General features: G+C 40.1%; 2 protein-coding genes across 3 annotated transcripts in view; one reads left to right on the top strand and one right to left on the bottom strand.

Annotated features, from left to right (window-relative positions):
• LOC126199714 (sorting nexin-27) overlaps positions 1–15,261 on the bottom strand; it is a 281,698-nt gene extending 266,437 nt beyond the window's left edge. Inside the window, exon 1 of the mRNA XM_049936641.1 lies at positions 14,953–15,261. Within this exon, the coding sequence (XP_049792598.1) occupies positions 14,953–15,206 (254 nt within the window). The 5' untranslated portion in view covers positions 15,207–15,261. The remainder of the gene's footprint in view (positions 1–14,952) is intronic.
• LOC126199715 (m7GpppN-mRNA hydrolase) overlaps positions 12,845–22,937 on the top strand; it is a 66,374-nt gene continuing 56,281 nt past the window's right edge. The window contains exons 1-3 of one of the 2 annotated variants that reach the window (XM_049936643.1): positions 12,845–12,970; positions 20,156–20,534; positions 20,620–20,876. In XM_049936643.1, coding sequence (XP_049792600.1) covers positions 12,870–12,970; positions 20,156–20,534; positions 20,620–20,876 — 737 coding nt within the window. In that variant the 5' untranslated portion in view covers positions 12,845–12,869. Of the gene's footprint in view, positions 12,971–15,353; positions 15,701–20,155; positions 20,535–20,619; positions 20,877–22,937 lie in introns of those variants that run through there. The other variant, XM_049936644.1, reaches the window with a different exon arrangement.

Raw genomic sequence — 22,937 nt, 5'->3', positions numbered from 1 at the left:
AATGTAAAGACATTACGGAGGTTGCTCCAATCTCTCGGGACAAATGGAGGTAAGCTGCAGTCAGGGGTCGTCGTTCTATACATCGCATCATCGCCCGATCACATGCTGCTGTGCGTATCTAAAATAGGGTGACCAAATTATTTTCGGTGAAAACCGGGACACATTCACCCGGGTGCCAATGGACACCTCATTCCACATGTACCCAGGTTTCTTAATTTTAAATATTAATGTTTTGTTGATACATTTTGTTAACCCGATTATTATAACTATACGAGGATACAAAAGATTGATATAATCTAGATTATCTATATAATTGATGACATTTAATAAACATATACAGCAATAAAGTAATGTATTACGATTTTACAAAATTTTACAGCCATTCAACTTTTAATCAATTAATATTAAAATGAGCTTTAATATTACTGACCACTTGTAGATGGAATTGACTGTCATTGGAGAAAAGGGTATTTTTCACTTCCTCCAGCCTTCTTGATCATGTCTTTGTTCTTTGAGACACAGTGATAAAACTCGGCACAATCCATTTTGTAGTTGTACAGGATCTGCAGGATTGCTTCAAGAGAGTCCACTTCCATTATGTTTCTTTCATCAGTCCACTGGATATTCATGAACGAAAATATTCTTTCCACATTGGCATTATGGGCTGGGATTGCAAATAAATACCTTGCAATTATTACCAACTCAGAGTAATGCTGAAGACATTCACAGCTTTAAACAAACTCACCCACTTCTCATGACATTCCAATGTTTTTTTTTTTCATCATTCCACTTGTGAAGACTTTCTTCAACAAAATTTGTCAGTATGCCGAACTGATCACAGAGAATGGAATCATCGATTTCAATCTCTTTACTCTTCAAATAAGAAACTGTCTCTTCAACACTTTCCCATTTTGGCACGCTCTTCAGTAAAATCCAATACAACACCGGCGATGAGGGTAAATATGAGGCTCCACTTGCTGAGATATTCTACACAAGTGTCATAAAACTTGTTCAACTTCTCTGAAACTCCTTTCCGCTGCTTCTGATACTTCCGCTCTTTTAAGGACAGATTTAACATTAAAAGGAATGAACTGCTGTTCTCTCCTCTTAGTAACAGTTTCCAGAGTATTTTTCAAAACATCATTTACCTCTATTACACTTTTCGTGCTTCCCTCAATTTCCTTTATCCCATGCTGCAAAGTGCTAAGCTGACTGTGAATTAATCATAAATAGGCTTCACTTAAAGGGTTACTGAAAAACTGAACCAATATTTTGGGGGCTTTGTCTTCATTTAGGAAAAAATCTTTTAACGGTTCAAACAGGCGGATTACTCTTTCACCTGCTGGAAACAGTGATAACCAGCGAATTTTCGAGTGACACATTACATTCATATATTCAGTTCCCACATAATCACAGAACTCCTTAAGCCTCTCTGTTCTAACAGTATATATGTAAAAGTGTGAGTATACCTTCATGACGATAGTTTCAACATCACAGATTAAACTGTCAGCAGATGTCTGCACGCTATTGTGTAAAACATGTGCACGTCACCCTATGCCTTCAATGTTTTCATGCAATGTTGCCTTTAATTTGGTCAATACGTTGCATTTGCCTTGTCTTTTTAAACCACCAAAGTTTGTGTTGGCGTTGTCTCTACAAAATGCTACACATTTATTTTTCTCAAGATCAAACATTTCGATAGTATTCATACAAAATCTTGAAATTTCGTCAGATGTTTCATTAGGAAGGGAACTCACCTTCAAAAGTTTGGTCTGAATTCCCTGATTAATATCGAAAAACTGAACAACAAACGGAAATATTTTAGTGGCCTTATGATTGCTGGCATCAGTGGATATCCCGTAGAAAGAAGACTTTTTGATGTATTCAAGGCTTTCCTTTACACACTGGGGAGCAATAACTCCTTTCACTAAGGCTGACACTTTAGTTCTTGCTGAACTAAACTTTTTCGCAATGGAAGAATCATCAAACATAATGCTGTTAAGCTTATTAGTACAATCACTAGATCTATAAGTTTGGTGATGTTTTACCGTGTGGTAGGCTAGTGTAAGCTCGGCTGCTCGAACTTTCATCTCTTCACTTGACTGATGTTTCACAAAATAATTTTGTAGAGTTTTACTGCAGCTCGGTGCACTGTATCTGTTAATGTGTTTCTTTGACCTGATGTGGTCAACTATGTCGGAACGTCCACCATGACTTATACTAATAAAACAGTTACATGCGGAATACTCTGCTTCGTAATCAAAACGACCTTTCTTAATGAAATTCCATTCCTTGGAATAACAGTCACTGAACTTGCAGGCACGTTTCGGCATTGCGTTTCACAGTACTGCAGCAATAATACCACTAATATGAGAAAAAACTATTGCAGTTTGTCTGACAAAACATCAACTACTACACTGTTCTGACAATGAGTGTGTGAGTAAGTGGAGCATCAATCGGACGGTTTCACAGCTCTGTTACAATAATACAACTTACTACTTGTTGGCCGAAGTACCGCTCAAAGTAAATTATTGCCTGAGTGTATCAATACTGATACTGTGATTACTAGTATGGGACAACGGGGGTTTTAGATAAATAAGCTAAAATATATTAATTTCTTGTGTTGTATTTCCTTTCATATAGCGAAATCCCAAAAATTTGAGAAAGTTTCACGAAGTGTATTTAAAAACTGAATTCCGGGACTTCTGAGCGTCCCGAAACAAATTTTCGGGACACCGGAACACAGGGATGAAAACCGGGACAATCCCGGTTTTCCAGGACGTTTGGTCACCTTAATCTAAAAGAGCTACTTCAGCGGTTCAATTCTCCATACAATTTAGATTTTGAAGTAGCGGAACCGACCGATACAGGTACTCGCAGTTTTGATTATCACCGCGAAAAAATAAAGTTTCGTAATTAATCGTTTGTCTGTTAGTAGGTACGTGTCTGCTATCCTGGTACAGACTGAAATCCCGTCGTTACACTACAGTACCTCAGCTAGATAAGCCGTAACATGAGGCCCACTGATAAAGGGACCTATCGAGCCATAATTTTTCTGCACTTGAAGGGAACCAACGCTGCAACAATCCAGGCTGAGTTGGAGGGAGTGTATGGCAACAATGCATCATCATTTGACAATGGTTGTTAGGTGGCGCAGATGCTTTCACTGCGGTCAAACAAATGTAGGGATGGGTTATCGGAAGATAAACATAGACATACGACTGTAGCCCTAGTACATATCGCTGTTACCTATTAATTCTGATAATAATTTACGATTGCACGTGTTATTTATTAAAGCAATGAGGAATGGATTTTATAAATTATTAAAAAATTAAGGAAAAACAAATTTAATTATACATTATTTTACATATAAACAGAAATCTATTGATGCAAAATCCAGGCTAGGAGGGTACCTGCCCACTATATTTGTGCTTCGCACTTTTACTATCATGAGATGTAAAATGCAAGTACACCACTTTTTCAGAATTACTTCCTCTTTTACGTTTTCAAAGTCCAAAATCACTAATACAGACGCACAAACAACACAAACAGAAGAGGTTTCGAAAACTACATTTCAAACATTTCTACCATCCTTTCTTCAGAGAGAGAGGAGGATACGAAAATACACAATTGACAACAGTAAAAATTTCTCTAATACCACGTTCAAATGCGACAAATCTACCGAATGACGAATATCGAATTTCGGAAACAGTTTTTCGATGTCGTGTTTACAATTAAAGTGGATTTGCTAGCTCAGTTAAATACGGCCTCTGGAAAACAGCTGTTTCAGTTTCTGATTTAGTCAGCCCAATTGCTATTTCTCTTCAAACATTAAGAGGTAGAACAGTTTCACGCTCATTTTGATATTTCTGATTCCGATATATCAATATTTCTATACATCGCTGCTCGATATCCAACCCCAAACAAAGTGATAATGACAAAGAACGAAGCGATCGTCTCTCTCTCTCTCTCTCTCTCTCTTAAAAATCTGGAATCGCAACAGAAGTGGAAGCCGTGGTGCTCGAAGTCTGGCGTATGGCAATAGCGGTTGCAATAGAAAAAGAAAAATCAGTCACGGGTCACTTTTCAGCATCTTGCACGACATTTTGAACATTACATAGGTCGCTGCCCGTTGGGTTCCGCGACTGCTCAGACACATTCTGCATCCCGTCGAACCGAGGTATCAGCAGAAATGTTACAGCTGTCAGGCCATTACAGGTAGCTTATTTAGCAGTCTGGTCACCACGGACGAGTTACGGGTTATCACCATGACTCCGTGATAAAGGAGCAAATCAAGCAGTTGAAAGATATGGCTTTACGGTATACTGATAATTTTTACTTATGGACCGTCTGGCAGAAACTGAATAAATGTGGTACAGTGACAAAAATGTAAATTAAATAGCAAACATATGTACATATTCCAGGCCACTGATGATGCCTTGCAGAAAATAAAGGCGAAATGCGTATGGCACTAAAATTGTGTTTTGTTCAGTTGCTGTCAGACGGTCCATAAGTAAAAAATTATCAATATACCGTAATATTACACGCAACTGAGGAAGACAGAACTACAAAAGTTGAAGATATGGCTTTACCTCCGCCCCCGATAGCTGAGTGGTCAGCGCGACAGAATGTCAATCCTAAGGGCCTGTGTTAGATTCCCGGCTGGGTCGGAGATTTTCTCCGATCAGGGACTGGATATTGTGTTATCCTAATCATCATCATCATCATTGCATCTCCATCGTCGCGCAGGTCGTCGAAGTGGCATCAAATCGAAAGACTTGCACCCGGCGAACGGTCTATACGACGGGAGGCCCTAGTCACATGACATTTACATTTACCTCCGCCAAAAGAGGCGACGACTCAGCCACTATCAAGCAGTGTGATATTGGGTTGTTTTTGGGGCTACTATTTAACAAGATTATGATCGCATGGGCCAGATCGTCTCCTGAGGAGGATACGGGAGATTATCGCGACGAAGCTTTGTGGGAATCAGCCAAAGGGGGCGTTTCAGCTCCACGTCAACGCCGCTGCTCATTTTGCTGAGGACTCAAGTCACACATGCTGCTTCTATGGACAATCAAATTTTGCCTCAGCCCTCACATTCTCCTAACTTGATACCCAGTGACTTCTTCCTCTTTCCTCGGCTGAAGAAACCGTTGAGTGGTAGACATTCTCAGTATGGCGACGAGGTGATTTTCGATCTGGTACGCTCCGTAACACTCAAAATACAGACTTCTTCAATGAAGGTCTCCGCCAACTCAACCATCGATTAGTGAAATGTGTCGCACTGAAGGATGAATATGCAGAGAAAGACTAACACTACCACAAAGTTTTTTGGACACAGTTTGATTTTTCCGAGGTGATAATTTAATTTTGTAACGACCCCTCGTAATGATGGTACGGCATGTGTCGTCATTCGGCGCAAAAATAACAATCCTGAATTATTTTGTTTCCATAGTCTTCGTTGCACTTAAAGTGTGTCAACAGACATCTGTGGCGCAGCGGGAGGTTTAGATTTGTTTGGAAGGAGTCAGTTTCTAAAATCTGCTATCCTTGTTATGGAGTGTTTTTTACACATCTTCTGGCGAGTGGTACACAGGTAAAAGCAGATGGGTAGTACACAGTCCAGTCATATTATAGCGACCAGAGCCTACGTTCGACGTCAACGTGCAATAACCACTCTCAAACGGAAGGTGACAACACTAGCAGTGACGAGTACATAAAGCGTGTCGGGAGCACGTGAAAACTGGTGCAGTTATTGTCGTAACGCGGAAATGGAGCAAAGTATCTGACGTCCAAAAAGGCATGAACATTGGCTTTCGGGCCAAGGGTGGATGCATTTCCGAAATGACTAAATTCGTAAACTGTTCGCGTGCCGTTGCGGTTAAAATATACCGTGCATCGTAAAATGACACTATCCAAAACTGGCGTTGAGGCAACTGATTCACCACGGGCCATAGATGACACGGATGAACTGCGGAGATGTGTATGGGGGAACAGAAGTGCAATTGTAGAGCAACTGGACGCCCGGATGAACCACTACCAACAGCGTCTCCTGAACGACCGTTCCACGAAGGTTGCTGCGCATGAGCCTCTGCATCCAGCGCTTGGTTTATGCACCCATACTGATTTTCTCATCGGTGACGAAGGCTGGGATTTTCACACCAATACCGCAACTGGACGTCCACTAAGTGACGTTAGGGGGCCTTTTCTGATTAATCATGTTTTATGTTCCGTCGCACAGATGGTCATTAGCCGGCCGCTGTGGCCGAGCTGTTCTAGGCGCTTCAGTCCGGAACCTCGAGGCTGCTACGGTCGCAAGTTCGAATCCTGCCTCGGGCATGTATGTGTGTGATGTCCTTAGGTTAGTTAGGTTTACGTAGTTCTTAGTCTAGGGGACTGATGACCTCAGATGTTAAGTCCCATAGTGCTTTGAGCCATTTGAACCATTTCAACAGATGGTCAATGATGTGTATGGCGTGAAACGTCTGAAAGCGGACATCCTGCAAAGAAGGGTCCATCCAGGCCGGAGGAAGCATGCACCTATCTTTGGGAACTATGTCCACCTCTACACGCAGTTTGTTTTTTCTCGGCACAATGGCACCTACCAGCAGGGCAATGCAACGTGTCACACAGCTTACATTCCCCTGGCTCTCAAACTCCCCGGATTTAGCCCAATCGAGAATCTGCGGGACCACCTCGATCGGGCTATTCGCGCCACAGATCCTATACCGCGAGGTTTGCCGCAGCTGAAGTGGGAATGGATCCATATCGCTGTCGGTACCTTCCAGACCCTTCACCGAGTCTCTTTCTGCGCGTCTCGCAGCGGTACGCGCTGCAAAATGTGGTTATATAGACTTTTGACAGGTGGTCACAATGTGATTGGACGGTTTATTACTAGATTCAGCATTTCCATATTTCACACCAAGTTAGTTTTAAGTTTTCTTCCCCTGAAACGCAGAAGTGACTGGGCGGACGACATGACGTTACCTCCTATGAGGAACTGGAAGACAACGGAAGTGGCAGTCTGCCAGACGCGTGAACTGTCAGTGCTGTGGCTGAAACGCAGATATGTTCAAAGGCTAATAACTTAGTTCGTGCTGCAGAAATTGTTTGGCAGAATATTTAGCAACGGCTGTAGCACCGAAACCAAGCGAAACTGCGGTCTTATAGTTAATGCAAACAATGATATATTCTCACTATCTCACTCATCACTAAGATAGAAATGTATAATTTGTGTTTTTAAGGTTATAGGTAAGTATCAAGTTGATCTACTTTCTATGTGACATTTAAAGCCTACGTTAAAGATATTCAGAACTCTGCGGGTGCAATTACAACTTGCAGTGATCAGGCTGTGAGAATGACGCATGGTACTGATCAGACTTGATAAATTTGCATGTGATCATAAAAGAGTTCATATGGTAGTACTGTAGTACAGTAGACAGAAAAAATTGTTACGTTTGCTGACCATTTTCTTTAAGAAAAGAAGATATCGCAGAATGGAGGTACTGGCAGAATTGAAGCTATGAATTGCGAGTTGACTGGATAATTCATTCGGTAATAAAGTTCCCCACGAAAAACGATGGTTACTGTTCGCTTTCCAGTACGGCGAACTGTTTAAGCTTACAAGGATACGTAGTTCAGAATGAAGATGAAACAGGAACTTGTAGGAATCAACTGGAGTTCCACGAAACATCTTTACGGACACTCACAGCGATATCATAGAATACAGAAGAGACTTTGAAGGCAGGCAGTATACGAGGGCAGTTCAATAAGTAATGCAACAATTTTTTTTCTCGGCCAATTTTGGTTGAAAAAAACGGAAATTTCTTGTGGAATATTTTCAAACATTCCCTCTTCGTCTCGTATAGTTTCATTGACTTCCGACAGGTGGCAGCGCTGTACGGAGCTGTTAAAATGGCGTCTGTAACGGATGTGCGTTGCAAACAACGGGCAGTGTTCGAGGTTCCTTTGGCGGAAAACCAGGGCATCTCAGATATTCATAGGCGATTGCAGAATGTCTACGGTGATGTGGCAGTGGACAAAAGCACGGTGAGTCGTTGGGCAAAGCGTGTGTCATCATCGCCGCAAGGTCAAGCAAGACTGTTTGATCTCCCGCGTGCGGGCCGGCCGTGCACAGCTGTGACTCCTGCAATGGCGGACCGTGCGAACACACTCGTTCGAGATGATCGACGGATCACCATCAAACAACTCAGTGCTCAACTTGACATCTCTGTTGGTAGTGCTGTCACAATTGTTCACCAGTTGGGATATTCAAAGGTTTGTTCCCGCTGGGTCCCTCGTTGTCTAACCGAACACCATAAAGAGCAAAGGAGAACCATCTGTGCGGAATTGCTTGCTCGTCATGTGGCTGAGGGTGACAATTTCTTGTCAAAGATTGTTACAGGCGATGAAACATGGGTTCATCACTTCGAACCTGAAACAAAACGGCAATCAATGGAGTGGCGCCACACCCACTCCCCTACCAAGAAAAAGTTTAAAGCCATACCCTCAGCCGGTAAAGTCATGGTTACAGTCTTCTGGGACGCTGAAGGGGTTATTCTGTTCGATGTCCTTCCCCATGGTCAAACGATCAACTCTGAAGTGTATTGTGCTACTCTTCAGAAATTGAAGAAACGACTTCAGCGTGTTCGTAGGCACAAAAATCAGAACGAACTTCTCCTTCTTCATAACAACGCAAGACCTCACACAAGTCTTCGCACCCGAGAGGAGCTCACAAAACTTCAGTGGACTGTTCTTCCTCATGCACCCTACAGCCCCGATCTCGCACCGTCGGATTTCCATATGTTTGGCCCAATGAAGGACGCAATCCGTGGGACGCACTACGCGGATGATGAAGTTATTGATGCAGTACGACGTTGGCTCCGACATCGACCAGTGGAATGGTACCGTGCAGGCATACAGGCCCTCATTTCAAGGTGGCGTAAGGCCGTAGCATTTAATGGAGATTACGTTGAAAAATAGTGTTGTGTAGCTAAAAGATTGGGGAATAACCTGGTGTATTTCAATGCTGAATAAAACAACCCCTGTTTCAGAAAACAAATGTGTTGCATTACTTATTGAACTGCCCTCGTATGTATCAACAACGTAGGACACACTACAGATCACTTGGGACCTGCCATGAAGAATTTCAATGAAAGGCAATGCCGAGTCATAAATGGCGGCTACAAGTGATACTGTATGGAATCGCTAAAGCGGTAATTACACAATGTAACAAAAAAATACTGTACCGTACCGCAAACTACACAACTCGCGACGACTGATGGGCTGGTTGAATGATGATGGTTGATTCGCCATAATGTTTCATAGTGGTGACGAAGATGGTCAAGGTAGATAACTCAGTGCTCAACAGTACGTAATGCTGTGCAAAAGAGAGCTGGAAATTGGTAAAAATATATTTATGACTGCATGTGTCTTCGGTACATGCAGCGCAGTGCGTCGATGTTGACGAAGATGTAGCCGTTGTGGCCGAGCAGTTCTAGGCGCTTCAGTCCGGAACCGCGCTGCTGCTACGGTCGCAGGTTCGAATCCTGCCTCGGGCATGGATGTGTGTGATGTCCTTAGGTTAGTTAGGTTTAAGTAGTTCGAAGTGTAGGGGATTGATGACCTCGGATGTTAAGTCCCATAGTGCTCAGAGCCATTTGAACCATTTTGACGAAGATATAAAAAGTCGATGATCCAGTAGGACAAAAGTGACAAGTAGATATTTTATGTATAAACCGAACATTCAGAACTGGGTGGTAACTCCCAAATCTCTCGCCCTAATGAAATCTACTGTTCCCTAAAAATGGTAACACTTCTAAAAAGGGCAACAACCCGATTCACGCTGAAATACCTGTTTATGTGAGGTTTGATTAGCATTAAGATCAACCTCAACATCTCACTTGTATTTTCTCTTCAATCGATTGCCTTTTGGGACAGATCTTCATAAGTAAGGTAAATTTACATTGTTACACGGAGTAACAATGTAACGGCTGAAACAAATTTTGAACGAGATGATTCAGGTATTCATCTGTTGACAGCTGTCAGAATTGATCGTTGTAGCAGCTGCTGCGGAACATGCAAAACAAGAAAGAGTTTAGTGATGTTAATGAATACGTAGTGCCATTTGAAGGGTAGAAAGTATGAACGTAGGGTAGATCAAAAGTGAGTTCGATGAAATTCATGGTGGCTGCTGCATGGAGAACGCTGAGCGAGGGAGAAACATCCACTACCCATGCAATTTAGACGGAACTGTTCAGATTTCGTAAGTTATCACTACTTAATAAAAACTTTTGATTTTTATGAGGATTAAATGTACATCTAATGGAAACGGCTTTGGACTGACTTGGAAGTGTGTGCAGTAACAGATATCATTTCAAGCGAATACACGACAGCCAACGGCACTCTGTAGTTATCAAGTAAAAAACAAAGGAACTTTGGAATACCAAACTTGCGACTGCTGAGCAGTTCAGAAATGCCCACGAAATACGTAGCTACGTGTCGTAACTTCGTCTGTGCTTACAGTGCTTCTCATGATGGAATTTGCTCCAGTTTCAACCACGTGTTATAAAAACCTATTTCAAAATCGTGCATATCTCAGCAATCGGACAGCATGCTCCATAACGCCGAGCGTAAATACGGGATTTTTTTCCCCGGGGATAATACCTCGCTTTATATTGGTGATTGAAAGGTAGGGTAAAGAATAAATGTCGTGTGACTATGGCTTCCAGTCGGGTAGACCGTTCGCCGGGTGCAAGTCTTTCGATATGACGCCACTTCGGCGACTTGCGCGTCGATGGGGATGAAATAATGATGATTAGGACAACACAACACCCAGTCCCTGAGCGGAGAAAATCGCCGACCCATCCGGGATTCGAATCCGGGCCCTTAGGATTGACATTCTGTCGCGCTGACCACTCAGCTACCGGGGGCGGACGAAAGGTAGGGTGAAGTGTTAGGGTGAAGCTCTTGGGCTAGGGACCATTTGTTGAATACCCAACAGAAGGATCGTCTTACTGTAACTGTCCTAGAATACAGGGTCAATTTTTGAATAATGCACGTTTCCTCCAAATTAGGCAAATTGAACATAACGGTTGGCTCATTTTGCGTTAGATGCGGTTTACGCTGTGCCTTAAGTGGCTTATGGAGCTACTATTTAGTTCATGGAGGATTCTTAAGAAAACCAGAAAAAAAGCAGTTTTTACCATTTTTTTCGCCGTCAACAGTGGATATCTAAATAGCTAACAGCAACAAACTGCTCACATTTTAACAGGATATTCTATAGGCATTTTGCTAGAAGTGCCGTCCTTCCGTAAAAAAAATATATAAAATAAAAAAGAGAGAGAGAAACTTTATAGTTTATCAGTTATTCTCAAAAAACTTTTTTTGGGGTACCACAACCGAGTACCGGATTCCACGATGGTCACTATGCATAGCAAATGGCTGTAATTTTCACAATACATTCCTAAGACCCAAGTCTCGAAAAACCTTGTAAATTTTCTTGGTATTTTTATCCGTTTCCGTGAAAGACAGAGGTTCAAAAGTTACCGTAGCTGTACACGTAAAATCCGGTACGAGGTAAAAAACGTAGTTTATAAAGTGACGCAGAACGGAGAAATATGCTGCAAAGTGTCTACCTGATCATTACAACGGTTCTGGGAACTCCATGTTGTTGATGTTCTCGTTGCACTGAAGCATATCAAAATTTTTATGCATGTAAAATACGGTATGAGGTGTAAAACTACTTTTGCGTTATTTAAGTTTCTTGTAAGTAAGCTATCAAAATTTTACGTTTGTTTTCATAGGCATCTTCCGCAGCAGCTGTTAACATCTCTCACTACAGGTTATCCGTCTTGAGCTCACAGCAATTTAATTAAAAACATTACACCAGACGCGTTTGCTTTTATTTACAAAGCATCTTCCGTGGTTGTTGGTGTTTCTTTACATAATCTGCTCCTTCCCTTCTTGCTAGCAGTGGATGGTGGCGACAAGCTTCATTTCACATCTGCACTTGACAGTTTTTGGCATTCTGCACTGCCACAGTAAACCACGGAAGATGGTTTGTAAATAAAAGCGAAACGCGTCTGATTTAATTCTTTTTAATTAAGTTGCAGTCAGCTCAAGACGGATAACCTACAGTAACATATCAAAATTTTATTAATCTGTTTCATATGAGTAATATGTCCTGCTATGGCAAGTAAAAGCAGAGCACCAGCGGAAAAATGCTACAATCTGAGCAAGAAAAGGCGAATATGCTCTTTTTTTTTTAACTGAAAGACTGACTGGAAAGTGGGATATCAAGCTGCCTCATTCTATCTTCCTCAGCACATTCAAAAATTTCCCACACTTTTTGGCATGTGAACACATTCGCGTTCTTTTACGCTGAGAGAAAAGGAGACAGTAGCAGTGGGAATGGGGAGGAAAAGTAATAAATAACAGAAGATAGTAAACAGACCTTGTGTTATAGGAAGAGCGAAGGAGACACTGGCAGTGAGAGAAAGAAAGGACCACAGTGACAGTGGAACATCGTTGACAGTAACAGAACCGTGCTAGTAAAAGAGTGAAGGAGACAGTTCTGGTGGGAGAGTAATACGTGAAAGGAGAACTTGGAAGTGGGTGAGAGCCAGTGATAATGAGAGACAGTGAGATATATATATATATATATATATATATATATATATATATATATATATATATAGAGAGAGAGAGAGAGAGAGAGAGAGAGAGAGAGAGAGAGAGCAGCAGCTGGAGACCGCGACATTGGTAGTGATGGTGGTACAACAGAACGATGAAGGCTGTAGCCTAGAGACAGGGACAGTGAAAGAGAAATACATAGAGGTAATGACAATGAGTTGGACGATAGGCGTATGAGACTGGGTAACTGGGAGTGTATGGGTATGACAATGAGGGACTTCAGCGACTGGCTTGCGGGTGCGCGCGAGCTACAGTTGGCATATGGGAGTGATGGGTGAGTTGCATAATAAAACGAGAGCGAATATTTTGGCATGCCAAATTTTTTGGGAAAATTTTTTAAATTGCTGAGGAAGGTAGAATGAAGCAGCTGGTACTCCACTTTTCAGTCTTAGTTTTTTAAACAGGAGCATATTCGCCTTTTTGTAGTTTCCATAGGTGCATTTTTTCGCTTGTACGTGATTTTGCGGTTGTGTTACCTTCGTGTCAGCCGCCAAAACCAACGGCTGGAGTTCTATCTCCGAAAGGTCGTAGATTTTTCTGATATTAACGCATGGTAACTTTTGCGCCTAAGAATTTATTCGAATGTGGAAGAAATAAATAAATAAACTGCACCTTGATTTAGATCTTACGTTCCACTGTTGGTCATGAGTAACTGGCTGGTACACAGCTCGAATACCTGCCAATAGATCCAGCAAACTGCATTGCAAAATTCAAAATAACATTTAAGCTAACGACTTTTTTCCGTTAAGTGTCATTGATTTGGAAGGAAAGAAAATAATTACTTGTGGCGAGGCGACAACTAATGTAACTATTAAACTATTTTCAACGATCACAGCCTTAGGAACGGTTACAGTCCAAGTTTTTATTTGTTTTATATCGTATGCATATTTGTTGTGAGTCTGCAAGAGAAAACTCATATGATTAAGCATATAATATGAATTTTCATCCCTCTTCGGCCTTATCAATTTCGGATATTATCTTAAGATGCGGAATATTTGATTAATTTACATATTTTTTGTGGAGGGGGGGACGAAGTTAACAAGAGCGAGGAAGCTGAGTGTTAAACCACTACGCTGGCGATCAGATCCCTTTTTCCAGTAATCTCGCGCTCATCTGATGTTTTTAGGAATACGAACGGACATCTGATTCGCAGGGACCATGAACAGAGTTGTCTAAGGTAAACGCTGATTTGAACTGAGGCTCTTTCTTATGTTCGATTACACCATAAATTTTTGCGGCAGGCGGTAAAATACGCATTAGATTATCTTGCTTTTATTGTTTTTTTTTTTACTTGCATCTGGCGGCGTTGACAGAAACAGTTTTAAAAAGGAAGAAAAATAATTCTCACAAATGCAATGGCAAATGTGTAATGGGGGTGGGATTAGCTTTAATTTTACTGAGGAAAGAGAATTATAAAAGGGCGCCGGCTAATCTAATCAAAAGTAGTATCACTAAAAGCCACCGTGTCGTACTTTGGCTACTCCTTTTCACATTTCGTACAACTACAGGTTAGAAAGCTGAATCTCCAAACTAGGTACTGAATCAGAGAAGGGAGTGAATGTCAAGCAATTAATATCTAGTTAGTAATTAATGCACTGCCGGCTTTGTTTTAGCGACTACTGATATTTCACTATTAATAGAAGTGACATACTTTATTTTGAGCGATTTAAGCAAAGAAATGTATACATGTTACAAGTATCAATCGCTTAACTATATTGTCAGGCCTAGTATGGCTACTACAAGTGATTTATGTTTTCTCTTTCTAACTTTCAAGTGCTTACCGACTTCATAAGAACTCTTCAGTAACAACTGAGATGGTGATGTGTGAGTGAAGTTTTCACTTCTTCAGCAAACATTCTTCGTTCAAGTTTTACATTCTTTTCATAATTGAAATATAAGTCAAGAATTGGCTTCGTAGACCCGTGTGCTTGATGCTAGTATTCAACACAATTTTATGATGTTTATGTACTGCAGATACATGACAACAACAGTAGTGACACAATAAATTCACAGCAATTATCGCAATCCTGAGTTTTCTGTGTGAAATGGAAAGCAATATTGCAGTGTCATGGTGAATGTCAGCATTAATATCTTAAATAGGAAGTTAGTTTCCCGATTTAAATTTCAAAATATAACTACACCGAATCAGTATCAAAGATGCCTTTGACAACAAGAAACCGACAAGTTATATGTTCTATGGAGTGACAAAGGTTGCTGCTACTCCACACCGATAGATCAAATGACAGTTCAACTTACACTTCCAAAATCCGGTCTCCTTTCCGTATACCAGCCTTTTCCGCTGCCCCTCCATCCAGTACAGCGCTGACGTGCTGAAGAGGTGCGTACAGTTCGCCATTTATACTCCGTAACTGGCCGCCTTCACTGACCTGTCCTCTAACATTAAAACCGAATCCTGTTTCTGTTTTATAGATCGTAACAACACGGGGTCCAGTGGGTAGATTTCTAACTTGATCATTCTGAGGACTTGAATCAGATTCACTGTCAGCCATATTTACAGGCTCCGGCACTTTCACAGCCTTCTAGGCAACATTCCGAACGCTGCAGTACTCTGGCAGCTAGTAAATAAAGGAGTCAAAGATCTTCAAAGGATAAGAAGTAACGCTTCGTGGTTTGTTTGTGTTTTGTCCAAAGTTTATTGGAAGATGTTATGTTGTTTGAAACGTTAAAGTTATGTCTAAAATGTAACTGCATATAATAGCATGTATTATTGCGTCCATTTGCTAGGGGAACTGTAATAACGAAACGGGGAAAACAACACTTTTGCAAGAGTGCTCAATAAAGATGAGCTGGTTCCTTAGCAGTAAAAATTGAGGTTTTGCTTACCCGTCGCTGTAAACACTCTAAATTTTCGTGAATATAGTTTCAGTCGACGCAGTTTCAATGTAATTTATTTGTACCATTTGACTTTCAATCTGGAGGCTAGAAAAGAAATGGGAAAAACTGAACACTCAATGCCAATAGGTGTGTTGGATGACCTGTGCAGGTACGTAGTTAATATTAGCATGTGCCATTATTGAAGCCAACATTATGCATCCCTTGAGACGCATGCTATAGGTATCTATTTACAGACTAAGGTGTAATAGTGTGTATTGGACCGACGTAATAACTGTTTTTTTTCATTTATTTTCAAGTGATACTACCAGACCTTAAATGAACTTCTTGTTGGGGGGTCCACCAATTAATGTGTAATCCAAAGCATTCCGATGTCTACGGAAAAAAATAAAAAATGTGATCGCAGATGAAAACTTCCTACAATCGTAACGCTTAGGAAGACGTGTAATAAATACACATCTACAGGATTGTACCCCCCCTCCTCCCGATCGATCCTAGGCTATTCGCATGTAGATCTGTGGCCGTGTTACTGTAGTAATGAGTTTTCAGTACTATTTATTGAGCATAAGCATTATAAAAAATAATTTTTTATGTTTTATGCGTCGTAGATGCTATGAGTCTTCAGTATTGCCATTCTGTTATGTTGTAGCACAAATGTTATATTTACTTTTATCGAACCTCTAGATCTCGATTTCGAAGCACTCCAGAATATATTGTGCTATACTCAAAGTATTTTGGTATTTCCGAATTTATATTTCCTGCTAGTGTCAAAAGTAAAATTAGTAATCATGCTGAATATTATTCAGGAATTTCTAAATTTCCGTGTAGTGAACCTTCAACCAATTTGTTTCAGTGGGACAATGAAAGCTTAGTATTTTACATTTACCTCTGCATTCAGTGAGCCACTGTGTAATACTCCATACCAATATTAGTGTATTTTTGTGCAGTTTCATTTGTTAACGGAACCATTCACTACATAATTTATTACATGTACATGATAAATGGTTCAAATGGCTCTGAGCACTATGGGACTCAACTGCTGAGGTCATTAGTCCATGTACATGATATACTCCTGATAGCAGGATTATAGGGAGGATGTGAACTGCAGTGAATAGCCTTGCAACAGTCTTGAATAAGTAAATGGTTATGCATAAATCGTTGTTGTAGTGTAAAGAAGGCTGAATTTAGAGCTGCAGGGTCTTGGAAGGGTAATTGTCATTGTTCTGTCATTGGTTATAACTTAAGATACAGCAAGTCTCCTTCTGAATCATCAACAAAATTATTGTGGCTGGAGGTTGCAACAGATGATATTAATGTGAGATACAAAAGAAGAAAAGAGAAAAGTCGGGAAACAAGAATCTGCAGGGAACTACAATAATGTAATTTTTTGTTAATCTAAAGCATCCTAGGCAAGTATCCACACAGAGTACAGTAATTTAAGTCTTCTGGCAGCATGCACATACTCCTCTTGCAGTGTAAAAGGTAACTGATGAGCTGGAAGTTAAAACAAATTAGCTATTGCAATGAGTGGATAAATTATGCCTGACAGAGTGTTGTCTAAAGACTTGTTGTGATGTTCAAGTTGCATTAATAAATCCTAACACATTTCAAGGTTACATGTCTATCAAAAATAATGAAAAAACTACACTGATGCAGCTGGTGTAAAATTGTTTCATATTTTACTTTAATCTGTCAGTTTCTGTTTACCCAAACTGCACATTGAACAAAGACAATATGCTGCTTCTCTCTATAATGAAAATGAAATTATAAATGAGTTTTGCTGCTCTTGGAGTGTTTTTTATAACTGTCATGGACAACAATTCCTTCTAGTTTTTTTTTTCTATCACTTGTACGGAAAAGCTAAGGAGTGGATATTTTGGCCTCAGAAATCTACAATACACACCACTATAGCAAATTCATTTACAAAACATTTTGAAAATTGTGCTTATGTGTAATAGACTGCAGTGAAATTAAGTACGAAAGACCCACAGCTGTACATAAACACATCTTAGTGTTCTGTCTCTACAAGTTCCTGTCACACCCTATCTGAAAAATGGGATTCTGTGCATGCCACTTATTAACATTACATGTATAGGCTAACATTCTCATATTACACAATTATGGTACACATATTTCCACAACTGACTTTGATTTTAATCACTTAATGTTGCTGATTAACATTAATTTCTCTTAAACGTTTGCCAGACACTTCCTCTCCCAATATTTCAAATACAAAAACATGGTTAGGCTACTGTTTTTTATTATCTATGCCTGCCTTTATGGTGGAAGGGTTGTACCCTCTCCCCGATGTTATTCAGTCTGTATATTGAGCAAGCAGTGAAGGAAACAAAAGAAAAATTAAGAGTAGGTATTAAAATCCATGGAGAAGAAATAGAAACTTTGAGGTTCGCCGATGACATTGTAATTCTGTCAGAGACAGCAAAGGACTTAGAAGAGCAGTTGAATGGAATGAATAGTGTCTTGAAAGGAGGATATAAGATGAACATAAACAAAAGCAAAACGAGGATAATGGAATGTAGTTGAATTAAGTCTGGTGATGCTGAGGGAATTAGATTAGGAAATGAGACACTTAAAGTGGTAAAGGAGTTTTGCTATTTGGGGAGCAAAATAACTGATGTTGGTCGAAGTAGAGAGGATATAAAAGGTAGACTGGCAATGGCAAGGAAAGCGTTTCTGAAGAATAGAAATTTGTTAACATCGAGTATAGATTTAAGTGTCAGGAAGTCGTTTCTGAAAGTATTTGTATGGAGTGTAGCCATGTATGAAAGTGAAACATGGACGATAAATAGTTTGGACAAGAAGAAAATGGTTCAAATGGCTCTGAGCACTATGGGACTCAACTGCTGAGGTCATTAGTCCCCTACAACTTAGAACTAGTTAAACCTAACTAACCTAAGGACATCACAAACATCCATGCCCGAGGCAGGATTCGAACCTGCGACCGTAGCGGTCTTGCGGTTCCAGACTGCAGCGCCTTCAACCGCATGGCCACTTCGGCTGGCTGTACAAGAAAAGAATAGAAGCTTTTAAAATGTGGTGCTACATAAGAATGCTGAAGATTCGATGAGTAGATCACATAACTAATGAGGAGGTACTGAATAGGGTTGGGGAGAAGAGGAGTTTGTGGCACAACTTGACTAGAAGAAGGGATAGGTTGGTAGGGCATGTTTTGAGGCATCAAGGGATCACCAATTTAGTATTGGAGGGAAGCGTCGAGGGTAAAAATTGTAGAGGGAGACCAAGAGATGAATACACTAAACAAATTCAGAAGGATGTAGGTTGCAGTAGGTACTGGGAAATGATGAAGCTTGCACACGATAGAGTAGCATGGAGAGCTGCTTCAAACCAGTCTCAGGACTGGAGACCACAACAACAACAACAACAACAACAACATAGTGGAAGACATGAAATATGAGAACTCCCATTTCCCATTCCAGAAGCCATCATAAATAAGGCTTGTAGTATCAGCTGCCATACTCAAGACATGCACAGGAATACAGCTGACCTCTCAGTCTCTCATTCATCAAGTTTTCGCTCATGCTGATAGAGGTGTTCAGTCACAAATGCTGCATTCATATGCTCCCTCTTCTAAATGTGTCCTCAAATACCAATACTTTAAATTTATCCAACAAGACATTGTGATGACAGTGTCACCTTTCCTTCAGAAATTCCTGTTTAGGTCCACTGAGCTTCTGTGTTAAGCTCCGTGCTGAACTGTTGCTGTCGTAGTTGATCTCTGAATTCAATCAATGTTTGGTGTTATGCATACGTGATAGGGGTTCCTAAAACAGAAATAGTAGGACCTACTGGACAATAGATCACACTAGCATCTTGTTCGTAGTCTACAGGTGCATCACACTGTCCCGTAATCCATATATCAAGTATAAATTGCTGTCATTTCATATCACTATTTAGCGTTTTCCCAGCTTATTTAAACATTATGTCAGGCTTCAGAGCAGTACCATTAGTCTTATCATATACTATTGGGTTTGGTTCTCTTAATGTTCAGTTATCATGCACGTGACACCTTTTTAGGTTCAGTACCACACGTTAATCCCTTTTAATTGAATTGCAAATAATTTTGTGAACGTATCAGTGTTTCAAACACACACACACACACACACACACACAAAAGAGAAAGAGATTTTCTTACAATAATTACCTTCAGTTTTTAACTCTCTTGTCAAATATTCCTGCTGATTATAGGATGAACAGTACATGTTGGATAAAACCTTTATTTCTTACTTCATAGATACTGCAGTAAATACCATTCTTTCAATTCAGCTTTTGTTTTGCTCATCAACTCAAGGGCGGTTACATGTAGTTTCCCATTCCATCACTTGCTAGACAGGGCTTGCCCGTTTCATTTTAACATTAAAGTATACATCCATTGTCACCAGTGATCTGCCTTACAGAGTTATACCTAGGTCTGCACCTAGGCAAAAATATATTTCATGCAGAGAGTATGCTGATGATTAAGGCAGGGTCTTTAATTATTTTCTTACGTCCAGCTGCCATGATTAAGGTATCAGATATGATGCATTAGAATCGACAGTATCATAATTTAGTTATTATTTGCTTACAGCCGGTTCATCATCAATCTGCCGAAAGAGGAGAGGGAGGAGCTTGTAAGAGTGTGCTTCCAGATTGAACTTGCATACTGGTTTTATCTAGACTTTTACTGTACGGAAGAAAAGAAAATGGAACCATGCAGTATGAAAGATTTTGCAGCACACATCTTCAATCATGTACCTTCTTTAAAACCCCACGCTGCGAACTTAGACAGTGTTCTTGACCAATGGAAGAAGTACAAAAATGAAGTACCCACATTTGGTGCAATATTGCTTAATGAGGATCTCTCACAAATGCTTCTAGTACAAGGTTATTCAACAAAATCATCTTGGGGATTTCCTAAAGGCAAGATGAACAAAGATGAAGAACCTATGCGTTGTGCAGTTCGTGAGGTAAGTCAGAGTGTATACCAGCACAGGCTAGAAGTTTGTTAGCAACTCACTGTTTTTGAAACCATACTCTTTTATATATTTTCAGGTTTTTGAAGAGACAGGATTTGATATTAGCACAATGGTTAATGAAAATGAATATATTGAATCAACAATTAATGAACAGTATGTTCGGTTGTACATAGTGGGAGGAGTGAAAAAGGACACTGTGTTCAAACCAAGAACTCGAAAGGAAATAAAATCTGTTGAGTGGTTCCCAGTAGCTGACATTCCTTCCAAGAAAACTATGACTCCAAAAGGCAGGACGGCGGCCAATATGTTTTTTATGGTTGCTCCTTTTATCAAGTAAGTGTTATTGGAAAATTTATAAGTAACTATATATATATATATATATATATATATATATATATATATATATATATATATATATATATATATATATATAAAACGTACCCTGTAATTATCTGATGTAAGAACTAAAGTTGTAGCTTCAGGATAGTTATTGGCAATTCTATAACCAAAGGAAGTTGAACAGGCCTCAGAGAACAAAGGACAAAGTAATTTTATTAGTACAAGTGACATTGTGGCCGAAACATGCAGAGCCATGGCATTCAGTTGCACGTCTCCCTTTATACTTGTGAATTGCTAGTCATTTCACAGTACTGCACATGATAGGCAGTAGACTGGGAGGAGACAGAATTTCACTTGGCTTATCAATAATAAATTGCAGGGAGTTAAAACTTCCACACAGTAATTGTTTTGGTAGCAAAGAGATTAAATTCTGCTTGTTCAAAGATATGTGCACATTTTCATGTCCTCGAAAGTTAGTCATATGCAATACTGGAGAAATCCTCATTTCTCCATCCTAAGAGCTTAAGGCTGAATTTATACTGCACACAATGCAATACCAAGCTGAGCAATGATACGCTGGAACCATGTTACAGTAAGGGGCAGGGGCACTAGGTTTAACAATGGAGCATCACACTGTTCGTTTAGTCTGCAGGCTCACCTGAGTGGTGCCATGTAATGACGCTGAAGTAATTGCAAGCAAGTTTGTGTTACGTGCGATTATTTGGAGTGGTTTCTTCCAATGGATCTGGGAATGGTCATTAATAATGTTTGTTAATGCTCCATGTTCTGGGATTATAAATACAAACACTACAACATCAATCTTGGAATGAAGTAGCTAAATATTGTGGAACGGACAGTAAGTACAAAAAAGTAAAAAATGACTATAAAAACATAACAAATAAGTAACACGAAAAGTTTGATATTTTATCACATTTGAATTGTGTACACTTATGTATTACTGTTGACATAGTTTTTGAATATCTCTATGACACTTCTCGTTCTTTTTGAAGCAACACTGTTTGCTCTGTCTTTCTGGAACATTCTGCCAGAAGCATTGGTTTTATTTACATCCTGGTCAACACAGAATTGAAGGGAGACATTAGTTCCATGTTCATCAATTATTTTGTCGTGCAGGAAGCAGAATTATGGAATAATAATGTCGCATGGTCTTCAGAAGTTCTTGTTTACCTTTCAGAAAAAAGATCACTTGCCGGCCATAATTCTGAACATGCTTTCCAGCTCTGTACTGGCCCTTGATAACCTGTTGTTAAATAGTTTTTCTTCCTCACTCAGTGAAAATTCAGGAAATGCCTGCATCAAATTTTCCAAGAGTGGTGAGCTTTTGTCTTAAATCAACATTAATAGGACTTTCAGTGAAGTACTGATAGATCTTTCGGTAGGGCCAAGTTTTGTGGAACATTCAAAATATTATTATACAAATGACATACCCTAAATGTCCCACCATCTAATTGCTTGCCATAATCGTTGTTGCTAACCATTAATCTGCCGTTTACAGCTAGTAAAGTAAGCAAAAAGTAATGCATGGTTGTATTGTATTGTCCCATAATGAGGAGAGCACTGGACGCTAACATGCTTACCATCAATAGCCGCCACACAATTATGGAAAATTCAAATTGGCGTACATGTGTTGTGCAGCTGTTGGTGTAGTAGGTGGTATAGTATAGTGCCGCCCCCCCCCCCCACAAAAAAAAAAATAATCATGAACCACGGACCTTGCCATTGGTGGGGAGGCTTGCATGCCTCAGCAATACAGATAGCTGACTCGCAGGTGCGACCACAACGGAGGAGTATCTGTTGAGTGGCCAGACAAACGTGCGGTTCCTGAAGAGGTGCAGCAGCCTTTTCAGTAGTTGCAGGGTCAACAGTCTGGATAATTGACTGATATAGCGTTGTAACATTAACCAAAACATCATTGGTGTGATGGTACTGTGAACGGTTGAAAACAAGAGGTAACTATAGCCGTAATTTTTCCCGAGGGCATGCAGCTTTACTGCATGGTTAAATGATGATGGCATCCTCTTGGGTAAAATATTC

This window comes from Schistocerca nitens, chromosome 8, assembly GCF_023898315.1.
Source record: "Schistocerca nitens isolate TAMUIC-IGC-003100 chromosome 8, iqSchNite1.1, whole genome shotgun sequence".
NCBI lineage: Eukaryota > Metazoa > Arthropoda > Insecta > Orthoptera > Acrididae > Schistocerca > Schistocerca nitens.
This window is presented reverse-complemented; position numbering and strand designations above follow the sequence as displayed.